An 18,833-nucleotide genomic window follows, 5' to 3' on the forward strand; every position below is an offset into this window, starting at 1 on the left:
CCCAGTACTCCAGGTGTGGTCTCACCAAGGCCCTGTACAATTGTAGCAAGACTTCTTAACTCTTATACTCCAACCCCTTGCAATAAAGGCCAACATGCCATTTGCTTTCCTTATTGCTTGCTGTACCTGCAGACTAACTCTCTGTGTTTCCTGTCCGAGGACACCCAAATCTCTCTGAACACCAACATTTAATAGTTTCTCACCATTTATAATATTCTGTTTTTTTATTCTTCCGACCAAAGTGAATAACCTCACATTTCCCCACCTGCCATGTTCTTGCCCACTCACTTAACCTATCTCTATCTCTTTGCAGACTCTGTGTCCTCCTCACTTACTTTCCCACCTAGCTTTGTATCATCATCACACTTGGATACATTACACTCGGTCCCTTCATCAGTCATGCAGCAACTCCAGAATCAACATCCAATATTCTGTAATTAGAGATACAGAGAGGAATCTCCTGCTTCCTCTCGAAACCCGCTGCTTTGACTCAGCGACTGGTAACTCACTCCTTTTTTAGCTCAGCGTCCATGTTTCCTGACACTTCTGTGAAGCTCCTCACAGCATCGCCCTATGATTAAAGATGTTGAACTATATTCAAGCACGCTGTGTCTTTCTCGATCTCCCTACGGTTGAAGCTGCCAGCTATATTATGGCAAGTTGTTGCTGCGTAACAATACAGTAATTTGGCAGTTCTGACATCACAAACAACGAGTGATGTTCTGCTGGTTACAAACATCAGATCAGCAAGATTCAAAATCTGCCTTAAAATCACAAATCACTCTTAACCACACTTTAACTTCTAAAACATCAAATGGATGAATTGAGAATGAAAGCAATGAAGATGGTCATCCTGCAAACAATCATTTGCAGCTTACTCGCTGGCACAGCACTGGGAAATATAGAGTCACACAGGAGGTGGCCATTCGGCCCATCGTGCCTGTGCCGGCTCTTTGAACGAGCTCTCTAATTAGTCCCACTCCCAATGCTCTTTCCCCAGAGCCCTGTAAATCTTTTCCCTTCAAGTATTTATACAATTCTCTTTTGAAAGTTACTATTGAATCTGTTTCCACCGCCCTTTCAGGCAGCGCATTCCAGATCACAACAACTCGCTGTGTAAAAAAATGTTTCCTCCCCCTCTGGTTCTTTTACCAATCACATTAAATCTGTGTCCTTTGATTACTGACCCTCCTGCTAGTGGAAACAGTTTCTCCTTATTTACTCTATCAAAACCATTCATGATTTTGAACACCTCTATCTAATCTCCCCTTAACCTTCTCTGCTCTAAGGAGGACCCAACTTAACAGTCTCTCCACATACTGCCCACAACCAAGTAATACCCAGTAAGTAAATGAGTGCAGTGATTTGTCTAATATCCACCCACTGACTAGTAAGTCAAGGAACAGGCTATTTTAGATCTAGTGTTGTGCAATGAGACAGGGTTAATTAATAACCTTGTAGTAACCTGGGAGGAGAGGAGCTGAGCATGGCGGCCAGAGGCCGGACCGTGAGCGGGAGAAGCAGGCCCCGGGCCGTCGGACCGTGGAGCCGGCGACAGTGAGGAGGAGGCCGCGGCGACCGGAGCATTTACATCCCGACGATGTGTTCGGCGAGTCGGGCGGAGGCAGCGCAGCGCAACGAGCAGCAGCCACGACGACCCGCTACAGCACGTTGGCCGGCAGCTCCTTGGCGAGAAGCTCGCAGTCCGACTGGGAGGAGGGGAGCCGGGCATGGTGGCGAGAGGTCGGATCGTGAGCGGGAGAAGCAGGCCACCACACGTGGAGCCGGCAACAGTGAGGAGGTGGCCGCGGTGACGAGGCGGCTGAGGGACATCGTGCTCCCACTGCCACTGGATGCCATCGAATTGACTTTCTGAACACGGCGCTGTAAGAATAGCTGACGTGTCCCTACGGGGAGTAAGCATTCCATTGTACTAGTTACATATGGCAAATAAAATTGAATTGAATTGAATTAAAGGAGCCTCTGGTGAAGTGATCATAACGTGATAGAATTTTATACTGAGTTCGAAAGTGATTTAGTTAAGTCCGAAACTAGGGTCTTAAATCTGAACAAAGCAAACTACGTAGGTATGAGAGGCGAGTTGCTTAAGGTAGATTGGGAAACTAGATTAAAAGATATGATGGTAGATAAGCAATGGCAAACATTTAAATAAATAATTCACTACGAATATACATTCCCTTAAGGAATAAAAACCCCACGGGAAAAATGGTCCAACCATGGCTAACAAGAGAAGTTAAAGATAGTATTAAAGGAAGAGGTTTATAATGATGCCAAAAAGAGTAGTAAGCCTGAGGATTGGGAGGATTTTAGAATTCAGCAAAGGAGGACCAGGACATTGACAAAGAAAGAGAAAATAAAATGAGAGTAGACCAGCGAGAGTCATCAAAACAGATTGTAAAAGCTTCTATAGGTATGTAAAAAGGAAGAGATTAGTTAAAGTAAATGTGGGTCCCTTACAGGCAAAGACAGGAGAAATTATAATAGGGAATAAGGAAATGGCAGAGACATTATTATAGTTACTAAGGTCTCTCTGGTGTAACGGGGACTGTTGGTAAACCATTTAACTGTAGTGTAATTGGTGGGATTGATTGATTTAATTTAATTTCAATTAATTAAAGGGTAAGTCATGGCAGGACAGCCCGGCCACGTGGTATGCTCCTCCTGCACTATGTGGGAACTCGGACACTTCCCGTGTCCCTGACAACTACGTGTGCAGGAAGTGTATCCAGCTGCAGCTACTGACAGACCACATTGCGGCGCTGGAGCTGCGATTGGATGCATACTGGAGCGTTCATGATGCTGAGGACGTCGTGAATAGCACGTTTAGCTAGTTGGACACACCGCAGGTAGAGGTTGGACAGGCAGGAAGGGAACGGGTGACCAACAGGCAGAGTACGAGGCGCAGGCAGGTAGTGCAGGGGTCCCCTGTGGACATCCCCCTCTCAAACAGATACACCACTTTGAGTACTGATGGGGGGGGGGTGGCTTATCAGAGGAATGTAAGAAGTCACACAACACCATTTGTCCACCCCAGTCCAACTCCGGCATCCCCACACCTTATCAGAGGAAGGCAGCAGCAGCCAACTTCCTGGCACCAGGGGTGGCTCTGCTGCACAGGACGGGAAGAAAAAGAGGGGTAGAGCTATACTAATAGGGGATTCTATTGTAAGGGAAACGTGGCTCATGGATGGCCAAGGCTGGGAACTCAACATCCAGGGGTATTCGATATTCAGGAAAGATAGGCAAAAAGGAAAGGGAGGTGGGGTAGCATTACTGGTTAAAGAAGGGATAGCATTACTGGTTAAAGAAGGGATTAACACAATTGTAAGGAAGGATAATAGCTCTGATGATGTGGAATCTGTATCGGTAGAACTGAGAAATACCAAGGGGCAGAAAACGTTAGTGGGAGTGGTATATAGACCTCCAAACAGTAAGGCGGAGGTTGGGGATGGCATTAAAAGGGAAATTAAAGAAGCGTGCAATAAGGGCACAGCAGTCATCATGGGCGACTTTAATCTACATATACATTGGGCTAACCAAATTAGTAACAATACTGTGGAGGAGGAATTCCTGGAGCGTTTACGGGATGGTTTCCTGGACCAATATGTCGAGGAACCAACCAGAGATCAGGCCATCTTAGACTGGGTATTATGTAACGAGAAAGGATTAATTAGCAATCTTGTTGTACGAGGCCCCTTGGGTCGGAGCGATCATAATATGATCGAATTCTTCATTAAGATGGAGAGTGAAGTAGTTGACTCAGAGACTAGGGTCCTAAATTTAAATAAAGGAAACTACGACGGTCTGAGGCGGGAGTTGGGTAGGATTGATTGGGGAATGTCACTCAAAGGGTTGATGGTGGATAGGCAATGGCAAACATTCAAAGACCGCATGGATGAACTACAGAAAATGTTCATCCCAGTTTGGCATAAAAATAAAACAAAAAAGGTGACTCAACCGTGGCTAACAAGGGAAATTAGGGATAGCATAAGATCCAAGGAGAGGACATATAAATTGGCCAGAAAAAGCAATAATCCTGAGGATTGGGAGCAATTTAGGAGTCAACAAAGGAGGACAAAGGGATTAATTGAGAAGAGGAAAATAGAATATGAGAGTAAGCTTTCAGGGAACATAAAAACTGACTGTAAAAGCTTTTATAGATATGTGAAGAGAAAAAGATTGGTGAAGTCAAGCAGTCAGAATCAGGGGAATTTATAATGGGGAACAAAGAAATGGCAGACCAACTAAATTCATACTTTGGTTCTGTCTTCACAAAGGAGGACACAAATAACCTCCCAGAGATGCCAGGGAACATAGGGTCTGATGAAAGGGTGGAACTGAAAGAAATCAGTATTTGTAGGGAAATGGTGTTAGGGAAATTGATGGGATTGAAGGCCGATAAATCCCCAGGGCCAGATAATCTACATCCTAGGGTACTTAAGGAAGTGGCCCTAGAAATAGTAGATGCATTGCTGATCATCTTCCAACATTCGATGGAATCTGGAACAGTACCCATGGATTGGAGGGTAGCTAATGTAACCCCACTATTCAAAAAAGGTGGTAGAGAGAAAATTGGGAATTACAGACCGGTAAGCCTGACATCGGTAGTGGGGAAAATGCTAGAGTCCATTATAAAAGATGTAATAGCAAAGCACTTGGAAAACAGTGACAGGATCGGACAAAGTCAACATGGATTCACAAAAGGTAAATTGTGCTTGACTAATCTACTGGAATTTTTTGAGGATGTAACTGGTAAAATAGATAAGGGAGAACCAGTGGCTGTGGTGTATCTGGACTTTCAGAAGGCCTTCGATAAGGTCCCGCATAAGAGATTAGCGTGTAAAGTTAAGGCACATGGGATTGGGGGCAAGGTATTGACTTGGATAGAGAACTGGTTGGCAGACAGGAAGCAAAGAGTTGGAATAAACAGGTCCTTTTCTGAGTGGCAGGCAGTGACTAGTGGGGTACCGTAGGGATCGGTCCTTGGACCCCAGCTATTCAAAATATATATTAATGATCTAGACAAGGGAACTAGATGTAATATCTCCAAATTTGCAGATGACACAAAGCTGGGTGGGCATGTGTGCTGTGAGGAGGATGTTGAGAAGCTCCAGGATGATTTGGACATGTTGGGTGATTAGGCAGAAACATGGCAGATGCGATATAACGTGGATAAATGTGAGGTTGTCCACTTTGGTGGCAAAAACAGGAAGGCAGATTATTATCTAAATGGCAATAGATTGGGAGAAGGGGAAGTGCAACGAGACCTGGGTGTTATTGTGCACCAGTCGCTGAAGGTAAGCATGCAGGTGCAGCAGGCGGTTAAGAAGGCAAATGGTATGCTGGCCTTCGTAGTGAGGGTTTGAGTACAGGAACAAGGATGTCTTGCTGCAGTTGTACAGGGCCTTGGTGAGACCACATCTTGAGTATTGTGTGCAGTTTTGGTCGCCTTATCTGAGGAAGGATGTTCTTGCCATGGAAGGAGTTCAGCGAAGATTCACCAGGCTGATACCTGGGATGGCAAAAATGACGTATGAGGAGAGATCGGGTCGATTGGGCTTGTACTCGCTAGAGTTTAGAAGAATGAGAGGGGATCTCATTGAAACTTACAAAATTCTGACAGGACTGGACAGACTAGATGCAGGAAGGATGTTCCCGATGGTCGGGGAGTCCAGAACCAGGGGACACAGTCTAAGGATAAAGGGTAGGCCATTAGGACAGAAATGAGGAGGAATTTCTTCACCCAGGGAGTGGTGAACCTGTGGAACTCTCTACCACAGAAGGCGGTGGAGGCCAGTTAATTAAATATATTCAAGAAGGAGTTGGATATATTTCTTAAGGCTAAAGGGATCAAGGGGTATGGGGAGAAAGCAGGGACCGGGTACTGAATTTGGATGATCAGCCATGATCGCAATGAATGGCGACGCAGGCTCAAGGGGCCGAATGGTGTACTCCTGCTCCTATCTTCTATGTTTCTACTAAACAAATATTTTGTATCTATCTTCAGGGAAGACTCAAAAAACATTCTGGAAATAGTGGGGAACCAAGGATCTAGTGAGAATGAGGAACTTAAAGAAATTAGTATTAGTAAAGAAATAGGACTGGAGAAATTAATGGGACTAAAAGCTGACAAATCCCCTGGTCCTGATGGCCTACATCCTAGGGTTTTAAAAGAGGTGGCTGTAGAGATAGTGGATGCATTGGTTGTCATTTTCCAAAATTCCCTAGATTCTAGACCTGTCCCCGAGGATTGGAAGGTAGCAAAAGTCATCCTGCTGTTCAAGAAAGGAGGGAGAGAGAAAATGGGGAACTACAGACCAGTTAGCCTGACATCAGTATTAGAGAAAATGCTGGAATCTATTATTAGGAACTTGGTAACAGGGCACTTGGAAAATCATAATATATGATTAGTCAGAGTCAACACGGATTTATTAAAGGGAAATCGTGTATGACGAATCTGTTAAAGTTTTTTAAGGTTGTAACTAGCAGGGTAGCTAAGGGGGAACCAGTGGATGTGGTGTATTTGGATTTTTGGAAAGCATTCGATAAGGTTATTACACAAAATTAGGGCTCATGGGGTTGGGGGTAATATATTAGCATGGGTTGAGGATTGGTTAACTGACAGAAAACAGAGTAGGATTAAATGGGTCATTTCCGGTTTGGCAGGCTGTAACAGGTGGGGTACCGCAAGGATCAGTGCTTGGGCCTCAGCAGTGAGAGGCCAGAGTCGGGAGGAGCAGAGAGCGGCGGTACAGTGAGTACTTAAACTCACTTTCACGGGCTTTTTTACAGAGACCGATGTCGGGAGGAGCAGGGAGCGCTGGTACAGTGAGTACTTAAACTCACTTTCACGGGCTTTCTTTCAGAGGCCAGTGTGGGGAGGAGCAGAGAATGGCGATAGTAAGTACTTAAACTCACTTTCGCGGGCTTTCTTTCAGAGGCCAGTGTGGGGAGGAGCAGAGAATGGCGATAGTAAGTACTTAAACTCATTTTCGCAGACATTCTTTCAGAGGCTTACCAATCTCAGACCGGCGGTGGCGTTCCAGAGCCACGTCACGATTCAAAAAGTGACGCGGGCAAGAGGAAGCAGCTGATTGGGTGAGTACGGCCAGGTGAGTATTTATACTACTCTATAGTTTGACAGTTAAGATTAATAGTTTATAAAATTTAGAAGGTCTTAATTTTTGTGGTTTTAGTTTCTACGGTCTCTGTTGTGTATCGGGGACTGTTAGTAACCAAGGGCACTTGAGTATATCATTTAATTGAAGTGTAATTAGTGGTATTGATTTGATTTAATTTAAATTATTTAAAGGGTAAGTCATGACAGGACAGCTCGGCCCCGTGGCATGCTCCTCCTGCGCTATGTGGGAAATCAGGGACACTTCCTGTGTCCCTGACGACCATGTGTGCGGGAAGTGTGTCCAGCTGCAGCTACTGACAGACCACATTGCGGCGCTGGAGCTGCGAATGGATACATACTGGAGCATTCGCGATGCTGAGGACATCGTGGATAGCACGTTTAGGGAGTTGGTCACACCGCAGGTAAAGGCCGCACAGGCAGGAAGGGAATGGGTAGGTAGTGCAGGGGTCCCCTGTGGCCATCCCCCTCTCAAACAGATATACCACTTTGGATATTGTTGAGGGAGATGCTTATCGGGGGAAGGCAGCAGCAGCCAACTTCCTGGCACCATGGGTGGTTCTGCTGCACAGGACGGGAGGAAAAAGAGTGGGAGAGCTATAGTGATAGTGGATTCTATTGTAAGGGGAATAGATAGGTGTTTCTGCGGCCGCAAACGAGACTCCAGGATGGTATGTTGCCTCCCTGGTGCAAGGGTCAAGGATGTCTCGGAGCAGCTGCAGGGCATTCTGGAGGGGGGAGGGTGAACTGCCAGCTGTCGTAGGTACCAACGATATAGTTAAAAAAATGGGATGAGGTCCTAAAAGCTGAATATAGGGAGTTAGGAGGTAAATTAAAAAACAGGACCTCAAAGGTAGTAATCTCAGGATTGCTACCAGTGCCACGTGCTAGTCAGAGTAGAAATAGACAGATATTTCAGATGAATACGTGGCGAGAGGAATGGTGCAAGGGGGAGGGATTCAAATTCCTGGGACATTGGAACCGGTTCTGGGGAGGTGGGACCAGTACAAACTGGATGGTTTGCACCTGGGCGGAACCGGGACCGATGTCCCAGGGGGAGTGTTTGCTAGTGCTGTTGGGGAGGGTTTAAACTAAAATGGCAGGGGGTTAGGAACCTGTGCAGGGAGACAGAGGAAAGGGAAGCAAGGATAGAAACAAAAGACAGGAAGGAGAAAAGCAAAAGTGGAAGGCAGAGAAATCAAGGATGTAAATCAAACAGGGCCACAGTAAATAATAATTCTAAAAGGACTAAGAGTGTTAAAAAAACAAGCCTGAAGGCTTTCTGTCTTAATGCGAGCAGCATTCGTAATAAGGTGGATGAATTAGCTGCACAAATAGATGTAAACGGATATGATGTAATTGGAATTACGGAGACATGGCTCCAGGGCGACCAAGGCTGGGAATTCAACATCCGGGGGTACTCAATATTCAGGAAGGACAGGCAAAAAGGAAAAGAAGGTGGGGTAGCATTGCTGGTTAAAGAGGAGATTAACACAATAGTAAGGAAGGATATTAGCTCTGATGATGTGGAATTTGTATGGGTAGAGCTGAGAAATACCAAGGGGCAGAAAACGTTAGTGGGAGTTGTATACAGACCCCCAAAAAGTAATGCTGAGGTTGGGGATGGCATTAAACGGGAAATTAGAGACGCGTGCAATAAGGGCACAGCAGTTATCATGGGTGACTTCAATCTACATATAAATTGGGCTAACCAATTAGTAACAATACTGTGGAGGAAGAATTCCTATAATGTATACGGGATGGTTTCCTGGACCAATATGTCGAAGAACCAACTAGAGATCAGGCCATCTTAGACTGGGTATTATGTAATGAGAAAGGATTAATTAGCAATCTTGTGCGAGGCCCCTTGGGGAGGAGCGATCTTAATATAATAGAATTCTTCATCATTAAGATGGAGAGTGAAGTAGTTGACTCAGAGACTAGGGTCCTGAATTTAAATAAAGGAAACTACGATGGTATGAGGCACGAGTTGGCTAGGATGGATTGGGGAACGTTACTTAAAGGGTTGACGGTGGATAGGCAATGGCAAACATTTAAAGATCGCATGGATGAACTACAGAATTTGTTCATCCCTGTTTGGCATAAAAATAAAACAAAAAAGGTGACTCAACTGTGGCTAAGAAGGGAAATTAGGGATAGCATAAGATCCAAGGAGAGGACATATAAATTGGCCAGAAAAGCAGCAAAACTGAGGATTGGGAGCAGTTTAGAATTCAGCAAAGGAGGACAAAGGGATTAATTAAGAGGGGGGAAATAGAATACGAGAGTAAGCTTGCAAGGAACATAAAAACTGACTGTAAAAGCTTCTATAGATATGTGAAGAGAAAAAGATTGGTGAAGTCAAGCATAGGTCCCTTGCAGTCAGAATCAGGGGAATTAAGAAATGGCAGACCAATTAAATACATACTTTGGTTCTGTCTTCACAAAGGAGGACACAAATAACCTTCCAAAGATGTCAGGGAACATAGGGTCTAATGAGAGGGAGGAATTGAATTAAATCAGTATTTGTAGGGAAATGGTGTTAGGGAAATTGATGGCATTGATGGCCAATAAATCCCCGGGGCCTGATAATCTACATCCTAGGGTACTTAAGGAAGTGGCCCTAGAAATAGTAGATGCATTGCTGGTCATCTTCCAAAATTCTATAGACTCTGGAATAGTTCCCATGGACTGGAGGGTAGCTAATGTAACCCCACTATTTAAAAAAGGTGGTAGAGAAAAAACGGGGAATTACAGACCGGTAAGCCTGACATCGGTAGTGGGGAATATGCTAGAGTCCATTATAAAAGATGTAATAGCAGAGCACTTGGAAAACAGTGACAGGATCGGACAAAGTCAACATGGATTTACAAAAGGTAAATCGTGCTTGACTAATCTACTGGAATTTTTTGAGGATGTAACTGGTAGAATAGGTCATGGAGAACCAGTGGACGTGGTGTATTTGGACTTTCAGAAGGCTTTCGATAAGGTCCCGCATAAGAGATTAGCATGCAAAGTTAAAGCACATGGGATTGGGGGTAAGGTACTGACTTGGATAGAGAAAAACATAGAAACATAGAGATAGGAACAGGAGTAGGCCATTCGGCCCTTCGAGCCTGCTCCGCCATTCAATGAGATCATGGCTGATCTTCGTCTGAGATCATAGCTGATCTTACCAGTTCAGTACCCCGTCCCCGCCTTTTCTCCGTAACCCTTAATCCCCTTAGCCTTCAAAAATATATCCAATTCTCTCTTGAAAATATTTATTGAATTAGCCTTCACAGCCCTCTGTGGCAGGGAATTCCATAGGCTCACCACTCTTTGAGTGAAGAAATTCTTCCTCATCTCTGTTTTAAATGATTTGCCCGCTATTTTTAGACTGTGGCCCCTGGTTCTGTGCTCCCCTGCCATTGGAAACATTCTCTCTGAATTCAGCCTGTCCAGGCCTGCCATAATTTTATATGTTTCGATGAGATCCCCTCTCAATCTTCTAAACTCCAGTGAGTACAAGCCCAAACTATTCAATCTCTCCTCGTAGGTCATTCCCGCCATTCCAGGTATCAGCCTGGTGAATCGCCGCTGCACTCTTTCCATGGCAAGAACATCCTTCCGCAGATGGGGCGACCAAAACTGTACACAATACTCCAGATGCGGTCTCACCAGCACCTTGTACAGCTGTAGTAAGGTATCCCTATTCCTATACTCGAACCCCCTTGATATGAAGGCCAACATACCATTTGCCTTCTTAATCGCCTGTTGCACCTGCATGCTCTCCTTCAGTGACTGGTGCACAAGAACACCCAGGTCCCTCTGCACTTCCCCATCTCCCAATCTATTGCCATTTAGATAATAATCCACCCTCCTGTTTTTACCCCCAAAGTGGATGACCTCGCATTTATCCACATTATAGTGCATCTGCCACGTATCCGCCCATTCCCCCAACCTGTCCAAATCGCATTGTAGCCTCCTGACATCCTCATCAGAGCCCACCCCTCCTCCTAGTTTAGTGTCGTCAGCGAATTTGGAAATATTGCATCCAATTCCCTGATCCAGATCATTTATATATATTGTGAACAGCTGGGGTCCCAGGACAGATCCTTGCGGCACCCCGCTGGTCACTGCCTGCCACTCCGAAAACGAGCCGTTTATTCCAACTCTCTGTTTTCTATCCGCCAGCCAGTTCTCTATCCACGTTAATACTTTGCCCCCAATCCCATGAGCCTTAATTTTGCATGATAATCTTTTGTGTGGAACCTTATCGAAGGCTTTCTGGAAGTCAAGGTACACCACATCCACTGGCTCTCCCCCATCTATTTTACCAGTTACTTCCTCAAAAAATTCCAGCAGATTAGTCAAACACGATTTACCCTTTGTAAATCCATGTTGACTCTGTCCGATCCTTTCCCCATTTGTCAAGTGCTCCGCTATTTTATCCTTAATAATGGACTCTAGCATTTTGCCCACAACCGATATAAGGCTTACTGGTCTATAATTCCCTGCTTTCTCTCTACCCCCCTTTTTAAATATTGGGGTAACATTAGCTACCCTCCAATCCACGGGTACTGTTCCCGAGTCAATGGAGTTCCGGAAGATGATCCTTAGAGCATCTGCTATCTCCAGGGCCACCTCCTTAAGTACCCTAGGATGTAGTTTATCAGGCCCCGGGGATTTGTCGGCCTTCAGTCCCCTCAACTTACCCAACACCATATCCCTAGAGATACTAATTTCTGTCAGCTCCTCCCTCTCATTAGTCCCTATGTTTGTCGATATTCCTGGGAGGTTATTTGTGTCCTCCTTTGTGAATACAGAACCAAAGTATGAGTTTAATTGGTCTGCCATTTCCTTATTCTCCATTATATATTCTCCCGAATCGGACTGCAAGGGACCGACTTGGGATTTTACCAGTCTTTTCCTCCTGATATACCGATAAAAGCTTTTGCAGTCTTTCTTTATGTTTGCTGCAAGTTTACTTTCGTATTCTATTTTCCCCTTCCTGATTAATCCCTTTGTCCTCTTTTGCTGTATCCTGTACTGCCCCCAATCTTCCGGTCTGGTGCTTTTTTTTGCCAGTTGATATGCCCTTTTTTTTGATTTTATGCTGTCCCTAATTTCCCTCGTTATCCACGGTTGAGTCACCTTTTTAGGTTTATTTTTATGCCAAACCGGTATAAACATGTTCTGGAATTCTTCCATTCTATCTTTGAATGCTTGCCATTGTCTATCCACTGTCAATCCCCCCAGAAACACCACCCAATCAATCTTACCCAATTCCCGTCTCATACCCTCGTAATTCCCTTTATTTAAGTTCTGGACCTTAGTCTCTGATTCAATTTCCTCACTCTCCATCTCGACTGAGAGCTCGATCATATTATGATCGCTCTGACCCAAGGGGCCTCGTACAAGAAGATTGCTGATAAGTCCCTTCTCATTGCACAATACCCAGTCTAAAATGGCCTGATCTCGAGTCGGCTCCTCGACATATTGGTCCAGATAACCGTCCCGAAAACATTCCAGGAATTCCTCCTCCTCAGAATTTTTACTAATTTGGGTAGTCCAATCAATATGTAAATTAAAGTCACCCATGATGACAGCTGTGCTCTTATCGCACGCTTCTCTAATTTCCCTTTTTATGCCTTCCCTCACCTCCATATTACTATTTGGAGGCCTATATATCACACCCACTAACGTTTTCCTCCCCTTGCTATTTCTCATTTCTACCCATACAGATTCCGTTTCATCCGAGTTAATATCCTTCCTTTCCATTGCATTAATCCCCTCCTTTACCAGCAATGCTACCCCACCTCCCCTACTGGTTGGCAGACAGGAAGCAAAGAGTTGGAATAAACAGATCTTTTTCTGAGTGGTAGGCAGTGACTAGTGGGGTACTGCAGGGGTCGGTCCTAGGACCCCAGCTATTCACAATATATATTAATGATCTAGACGAGGGAACTAGATGTAATATCTCCAAGTTTGCAGATGACACAAAGCTGGGTGGGCATGTGTGCTGCGAGGAGAATGCCGAGAAACTCCAGTATGATTTGGACAGGTTGGGTCATTGGGCAGATGCAGTATAATGTGGATAAATGCGAGGTTATCCACTTTGGTGGCAAAAACAGGAAGGCAGATTATTATCTGAACGGCAATAGATTGGGAGAAGGGGAAGTGCAACGAGACCTGGGTATCCTTGTGCACCAGTCGCTGAAGGTAAGCATGCAGGTGCAGCAAGCGGTTAAGAAGGCAAATGGTATGTTGCCCTTCATAGCGAGAGGATTCGAGTACAGGAGCAAGGATGTCTTGCTGCAGTTGTACAGGACCTTGGTGAGACCACACCTTGAGTATTGTGTGCAGTTTTGGTCACCTTATCTGAGGAAGGATGTTCTTGCCATGGAGGGAGTGCAGCAAAGATTCACCAGACTGATACCTGGGATGGCAGGAATGACGTATGAAGAGAGATTGGTCGATTAGGCTTATATTCGCTAGAGTTTAGAAGAATGAGAGGAGATCTCATTGAAACTTATAAAATTCTAACAGGACTAGACAAGACAAGATGCAGGGAGGATGTTCCCGATGGCGGGGGAGTCCAGAACCAGGGGTCACAGTCTAAGGATAAGGGGTAAAAGCCAGTTAAGACTGAGATGAGGAGGAATTTCTTCACGTAGGGAGTGATGAACCTGTGGAATTCTCTACCACAGAAGGCAGTTGAGGCCAATTTATTAAATATATTCAAGAAGGAGTTAGATATATTTCTTAAGGCTAAAGGGTTCAAGGGATATGGGGAGAAAGCAGGGACAGGGTACTGAGTTTGGATGATCAGCCATGATCTCATTAAATGGCGGAACAGGCTCGAGGGGCCGACTCCTGCTCCTATCTTCTATGTTTCTATATTTCTATTCACAATCTATATTAATGATTTGGATGAAGAGACCGAGTGTAATGTATTCAAGTTTGCTGATGATACAAAGCTGGGTGGGAATGTAAGTTGTGAGGAGGATGCAAAGAGGCTGCAAAGGGATATAGATAGGTTAAGTGAGTGGGCAAGAACATGGCAGATGGAGTATAATGTGGGGGAAATGTGAAGTTATTTGGTAGGAAAAATCCAAAAGTAGAATATTTTTTAAATGGTGAGAGATTGGGAAATGTTGCTGTTCAGAGGGCCCTGGGTGTCCTTGTACACGAATCACTGAAAGTTAACATGAAACGTGTAAAATTCTTCAGGGGCTTGACAGTGTAGATGCTGAGAGGAAGTTTCCCCTGGCTGGGGCGTCTAGAAATAGGGGTCACAGTCTCAGAATAAGGGATTGGCCATTTAGGACTGAGATGAGGAGAAATTTCTTCAGAGGGTGGTGAATCTTTGGAATTCTCTACCCCAGGGGGCTGTGGAGGCTCCGTCGTTGAGTATATTCAAGACAGAGATCGATAGATTTTTGGATATTAAGGGAATCAAGGGATATGGGGATAGGGCGGGAAAGTTGAGTTGAGGTCGAAGATCAGCCATGATCTGATTGAATGGCGGAGCAGGCTCGAGGGGCCGAACGGCCGACTCCAGCTCCTATTTCTTATGTTCTCCCGATGAATGAATAAAGTATTAAATGAGGCTGCAGGACTATAATTAAAACATCTCTCCCACCCTGGTATGACCCCCATCTCCACTCCCTTAACTCAGAGAGATGCAAATTTGAACATTTATGGCACACAACTGGTTTAGCTATTTTCATCACCAGATCTGGCTGGACCACATAAAGCACAATCAGGTCCGGCTCTCCTCTGCCTAAACTGATCATCCTGGAATACAAAAATAACCACTAGCTTCCTTTCTCCGCTACAAACCAATTTTAAAATTCTCATCCTGGTGTACAAATCCCTCCACGGTCTCACCCCTTCCCATCACTGTAACCTCCACCAGCCCTACAACCTTCCCAGATCTCCGTGTTCCTCCAATTCTGGTCTCTTGTGCACCTCTAACTCCCTTCGCCCCACCATTGGTGGCCGTGCCTTCAACCGCCTCGGCCCCAAGCTCTGGAATTCCCTCCCTAAACCTCTCCACCAATTCCTTCCATCTTTAAGACGCTCCTTAAAGCCCACCTTAGTCACCTGTCCTAATATATCCTCGGCGCGGTGTCAATTGTATTCTGATTATGCTCCTGTGAAACGCCTTAATACCCTTAGCTAATAAAAATCTATCAATCTCAGATTTGAAATTTTCAATTGACCCCCAGCCTCAATAGTTTTTTGGGGGAGAGAGTTCCAGATTTCCACCACCCTTTGTGTGAAGAAGTAATTCCTGACATCACCCCTGAACAGCCTGGCTCTAATTTTAAGGTTGTTCTGTACTCCCTCCACCAAAGGAATTGCAAGGCAGAAAAAATGACCATGGTCCACCTGGTTCGCCACTGGCCCTCCTGTTGGTTGCCAGCTATGATAACATCAAAGGCAGAGAAAGAACCAACCAACACCTACCTCCAAAATATAAGAGCTTGCATTTCTACAGCCCCTTTCACCTCAGGACGTCCCAAAATGATTTACCGACAATGAAGTACTTTTTGAAGTGTAGTCACTGTTGTGATGTAGGAAACATGGCAGACAATTTGCGCACAGCAAGTTCCCACAAACAGCAATGTGATAATGACCAAATCATCTGCTTTAACGGTGTTGATTGAGAGATAAATATTGGCCAGGACACTGGGGAGAACTCCCCTGCTCCTCTTCAGAATCAAAGACATTTATGGCACTGAAGGAGGGCATTCGGCCCATCGTGTCTGTGCTGGCCGACAAAGAGCTCTCCAGCCTAATCCCACTTTCCAGCCTAATCCCACTTTCCAGCCTAATCCCACTTTCCAGCTCTTGGTCCGTAGCCCTGTAGGTTTCGGCACTTCAAGTGCACATCCAAGTACTTTTTAAATGTGATGAGGGATTCTGCCTCTACCACCCTTTCAGGCAGTGAGTTCCAGACCCCGACCACCCTCTGGGTGAAAATATTTCTCTTCAAATTCCCTCTAAACTTCCGACCAATTACTTTAAATCTATGCCCCCTGGTTACTGACCTCTCTGCTAGGGGAATAGGACCTTCCTATCAACACTATCTAGACCCCTTGTAATTTTATGCTCCTCAGTTAGGTCTCCCCTCAGCCTCCTCTGTTCCAAAGAAAACAACCCCAGACTATCCAATCTTTCCTCATAGCTAAAATTCCCCAGCCTGGGCAACATCCTCATAAATCTCCTCTGTACCCTCTCTAGTGCAATCACTAGAGAGGTATGTTGGCCTTCGTAGCGAGAGGATTCGAGTACAGGAACAAGGATGTCTTGCTACAGTTGTACAGGGCCTTGGTGAGACCACATCTTGAGTATTGTGTGCAGTTTTAGTCGCCTTATCTGAGGAAGGATGTTCTTGCCATGGAGGGAGTGCAGCGAAGATTCACCAGACTGATACCTCGGATGGCAGGAATGACGTATGAGGAGAGATTGGGTCGATTGGGCTTATACTCACTGGAGTTTAGAAGAATGAGAGGGGATCTCATTGAACTTATAAAATTCTGACAGGACTAGACAGACTAGATGCAGGAAGGATGTTCCCGATGGCAGGAGAGTCCAGAACCAGGGGTCTAAGGATAAGGGGTAAGCCATTTAGGACTGAGATAAGGAGGAATTTCTTCACCCAGAGAGTGGTGAACCTGTGGAATTCTCTACCACAGAAGACAGTTGAGGCCAATTCATTAAATATATTCAAGAAGGAGTTGGATATATTTCTTAAGACTAAAGGGATCAAGGGATATGGGGAGAAGGCAGGGACAGGGTACTGAATTTGGATGATCAGCCATGATCTCATTGAATGGCGGAGCAGGCTCGAGGGGCCGAATGGCCGCCTCCTGCTCCTATCTTCTATGTTTCTATGTAACAATCCTCGTAAATCTCCTCTGCACCCTCTCTAGTGCAATCACATCTTTCCTGTAATGTGGTGACCAGAACTGCACGCAGTATTCCAGCTGAGGCCTAACTAGTGTTTTATACAGTTGAAGCATAACCGCCCCCTGCTCTTGTATTCTATGCCTCTAAAGGCAAGTACTCCGTTTGCCTTCTTAACCACTTTATCTACCTGGCCTGCTACCTTCAGGGATCTGCAGACCTGCACTCCAAGGTCCCTCGGATCTGCTACCATTTACTGTGTATTTACTGGGTTGCCGGGCTGGCCCTCCGGGGAGCTGCTGCCCTGGATGGAGTGACAGTGACACCCTCACCCTCACCCTCACCGCCCGGAGCCGCTGGGATCTTACTGTGCACCGGGGCTGCCGGTTTCCATGGCGACAGCAGGCCCGGGCCACCACCTACCTCAGGCCGTTGATGATGGGCGCGCTGTTGGATCTTCGCAGGCTGCCGTCTCCGGGGCCGGGCACCGGGAGCTCCAGCTCCAGCTCCATCTTCTCCTGGGCCATGCCTGCTCGGGCGGGCGGAGGCTCAGCCACTCATGCCGAGGCCCGGGCTCCGGAGCTGCGGCTTCAGCCGGACACACACACCTGGGGCTGGGGCCGGAGCCTCGGCCTCGCCCACATCCCTGGCCGGCCCACCGCTCCACTCAGCCCAGCCCAGCTCCGCCAGGCCCGGCGCCGCTCGCACTAGGCCCGCCTCACGCCCCACCCACCAATCAGCGGGCGCAAAACCCGACTGGCAGCCCGGCCACCCAATCAGCAGGCAGAAAACCCGACTGGCAGCCCTGGCCGACCAATCAACGGGCAGAAAACCCGACTGGCAGCCCGGCCGACCAATCAGCAGGCAGACAACCCAACTGGCAGTCTGGCCCACCAATCAGCGGCCGCAAAATCCGACTGGCAGCCCGGCCGACCAATCAGCAGTTAAATGTAAGAAGTCACACAACACCAGGTTGTAGTCCAACAGCTTTATTTGAAATCACAAGCTTTCGGAGCGCTGCTCCTTCTGCAGGTGAAGTGGAGAAATGCATAAAGACACAGCTTATATAGTCAGAGAATCATGTCAGATGTTTACAGGTAACCTTTCTAACTGCCATTTATCACACCTCGGCAGAGAGATAATCACAGCAGTCAAAGGTGTGAATGGTGTCCAAACAGGTCAGTCAGGGAAACATTACATCAAAGAACAATGAGGTGGGGTCACAAGGGGTCAAATATTGCAGATGCTGGGGTCTGTATGAAAAACAAAAAAACAGACAAAAAACATTTTTTTTGGCTGGAAATCACAGCAGGTCCGGCCGCATCTGTGTAGAAAGAACAAGCCAATGTCGACTCGAGTCTGGATGACCCTTGGAAGGGGAGGGTGAACAGCCAGTTGTCGTGGTGCATATAGGTACCAACGATATAGGTAAAAACCGTGATGAGGTCTTAAAAGCTGAACATAGGGAGTTAGGTAAATTAAAAAATAGGACCTCAAAAGGTAGTAATCTCAGGATTGCTACCAGTGGCACCTGCTAGTCAGAGTAGAAATAGAAGGATATTTCAGATGAATAGGTGGCTAGAGGAATGGTGCAAGGGGGAGGGATTCAAATTCCTGGGACATGGAAACCGGTTCTGGGGGAGGTGGGACCAGTACAAACCGGACGGTTTGCACCTGGGCAGGGCCGGGACCGATGTCCTAAGGGGAGTGTTTGCAAGTGCTGTGGGGGAGGGTTTAAACTAAAATGACAGGGGGTTGGGAACCTGGGCTGAGG

The 18,833-nt window shown here is 46.1% G+C and overlaps 1 protein-coding gene across 2 annotated transcripts in view; it reads right to left on the reverse strand.

Annotated features, from left to right (window-relative positions):
* The window catches only part of pabir2 (PABIR family member 2), a 78,443-nt gene extending 60,661 nt beyond the window's left edge, over positions 1-17,782 (reverse strand). Inside the window, exon 1 of one of the 2 annotated variants that reach the window (XM_086002401.1) lies at positions 17,483-17,782. In XM_086002401.1, coding sequence (XP_085858527.1) covers positions 17,483-17,586 — 104 coding nt within the window. In that variant the 5' untranslated portion in view covers positions 17,587-17,782. The remainder of the gene's footprint in view (positions 1-17,482) is intronic. The other variant, XM_086002408.1, reaches the window with a different exon arrangement.
* Between the last annotated feature and the right edge of the window lie 1,051 nt (positions 17,783-18,833).

Source organism: Somniosus microcephalus, chromosome 1 (assembly GCF_052327205.1).
Source record: "Somniosus microcephalus isolate GS21.2 chromosome 1, FLI_Smic_1.0, whole genome shotgun sequence".
In the NCBI taxonomy this organism is placed as follows: domain Eukaryota; kingdom Metazoa; phylum Chordata; class Chondrichthyes; order Squaliformes; family Somniosidae; genus Somniosus; species Somniosus microcephalus.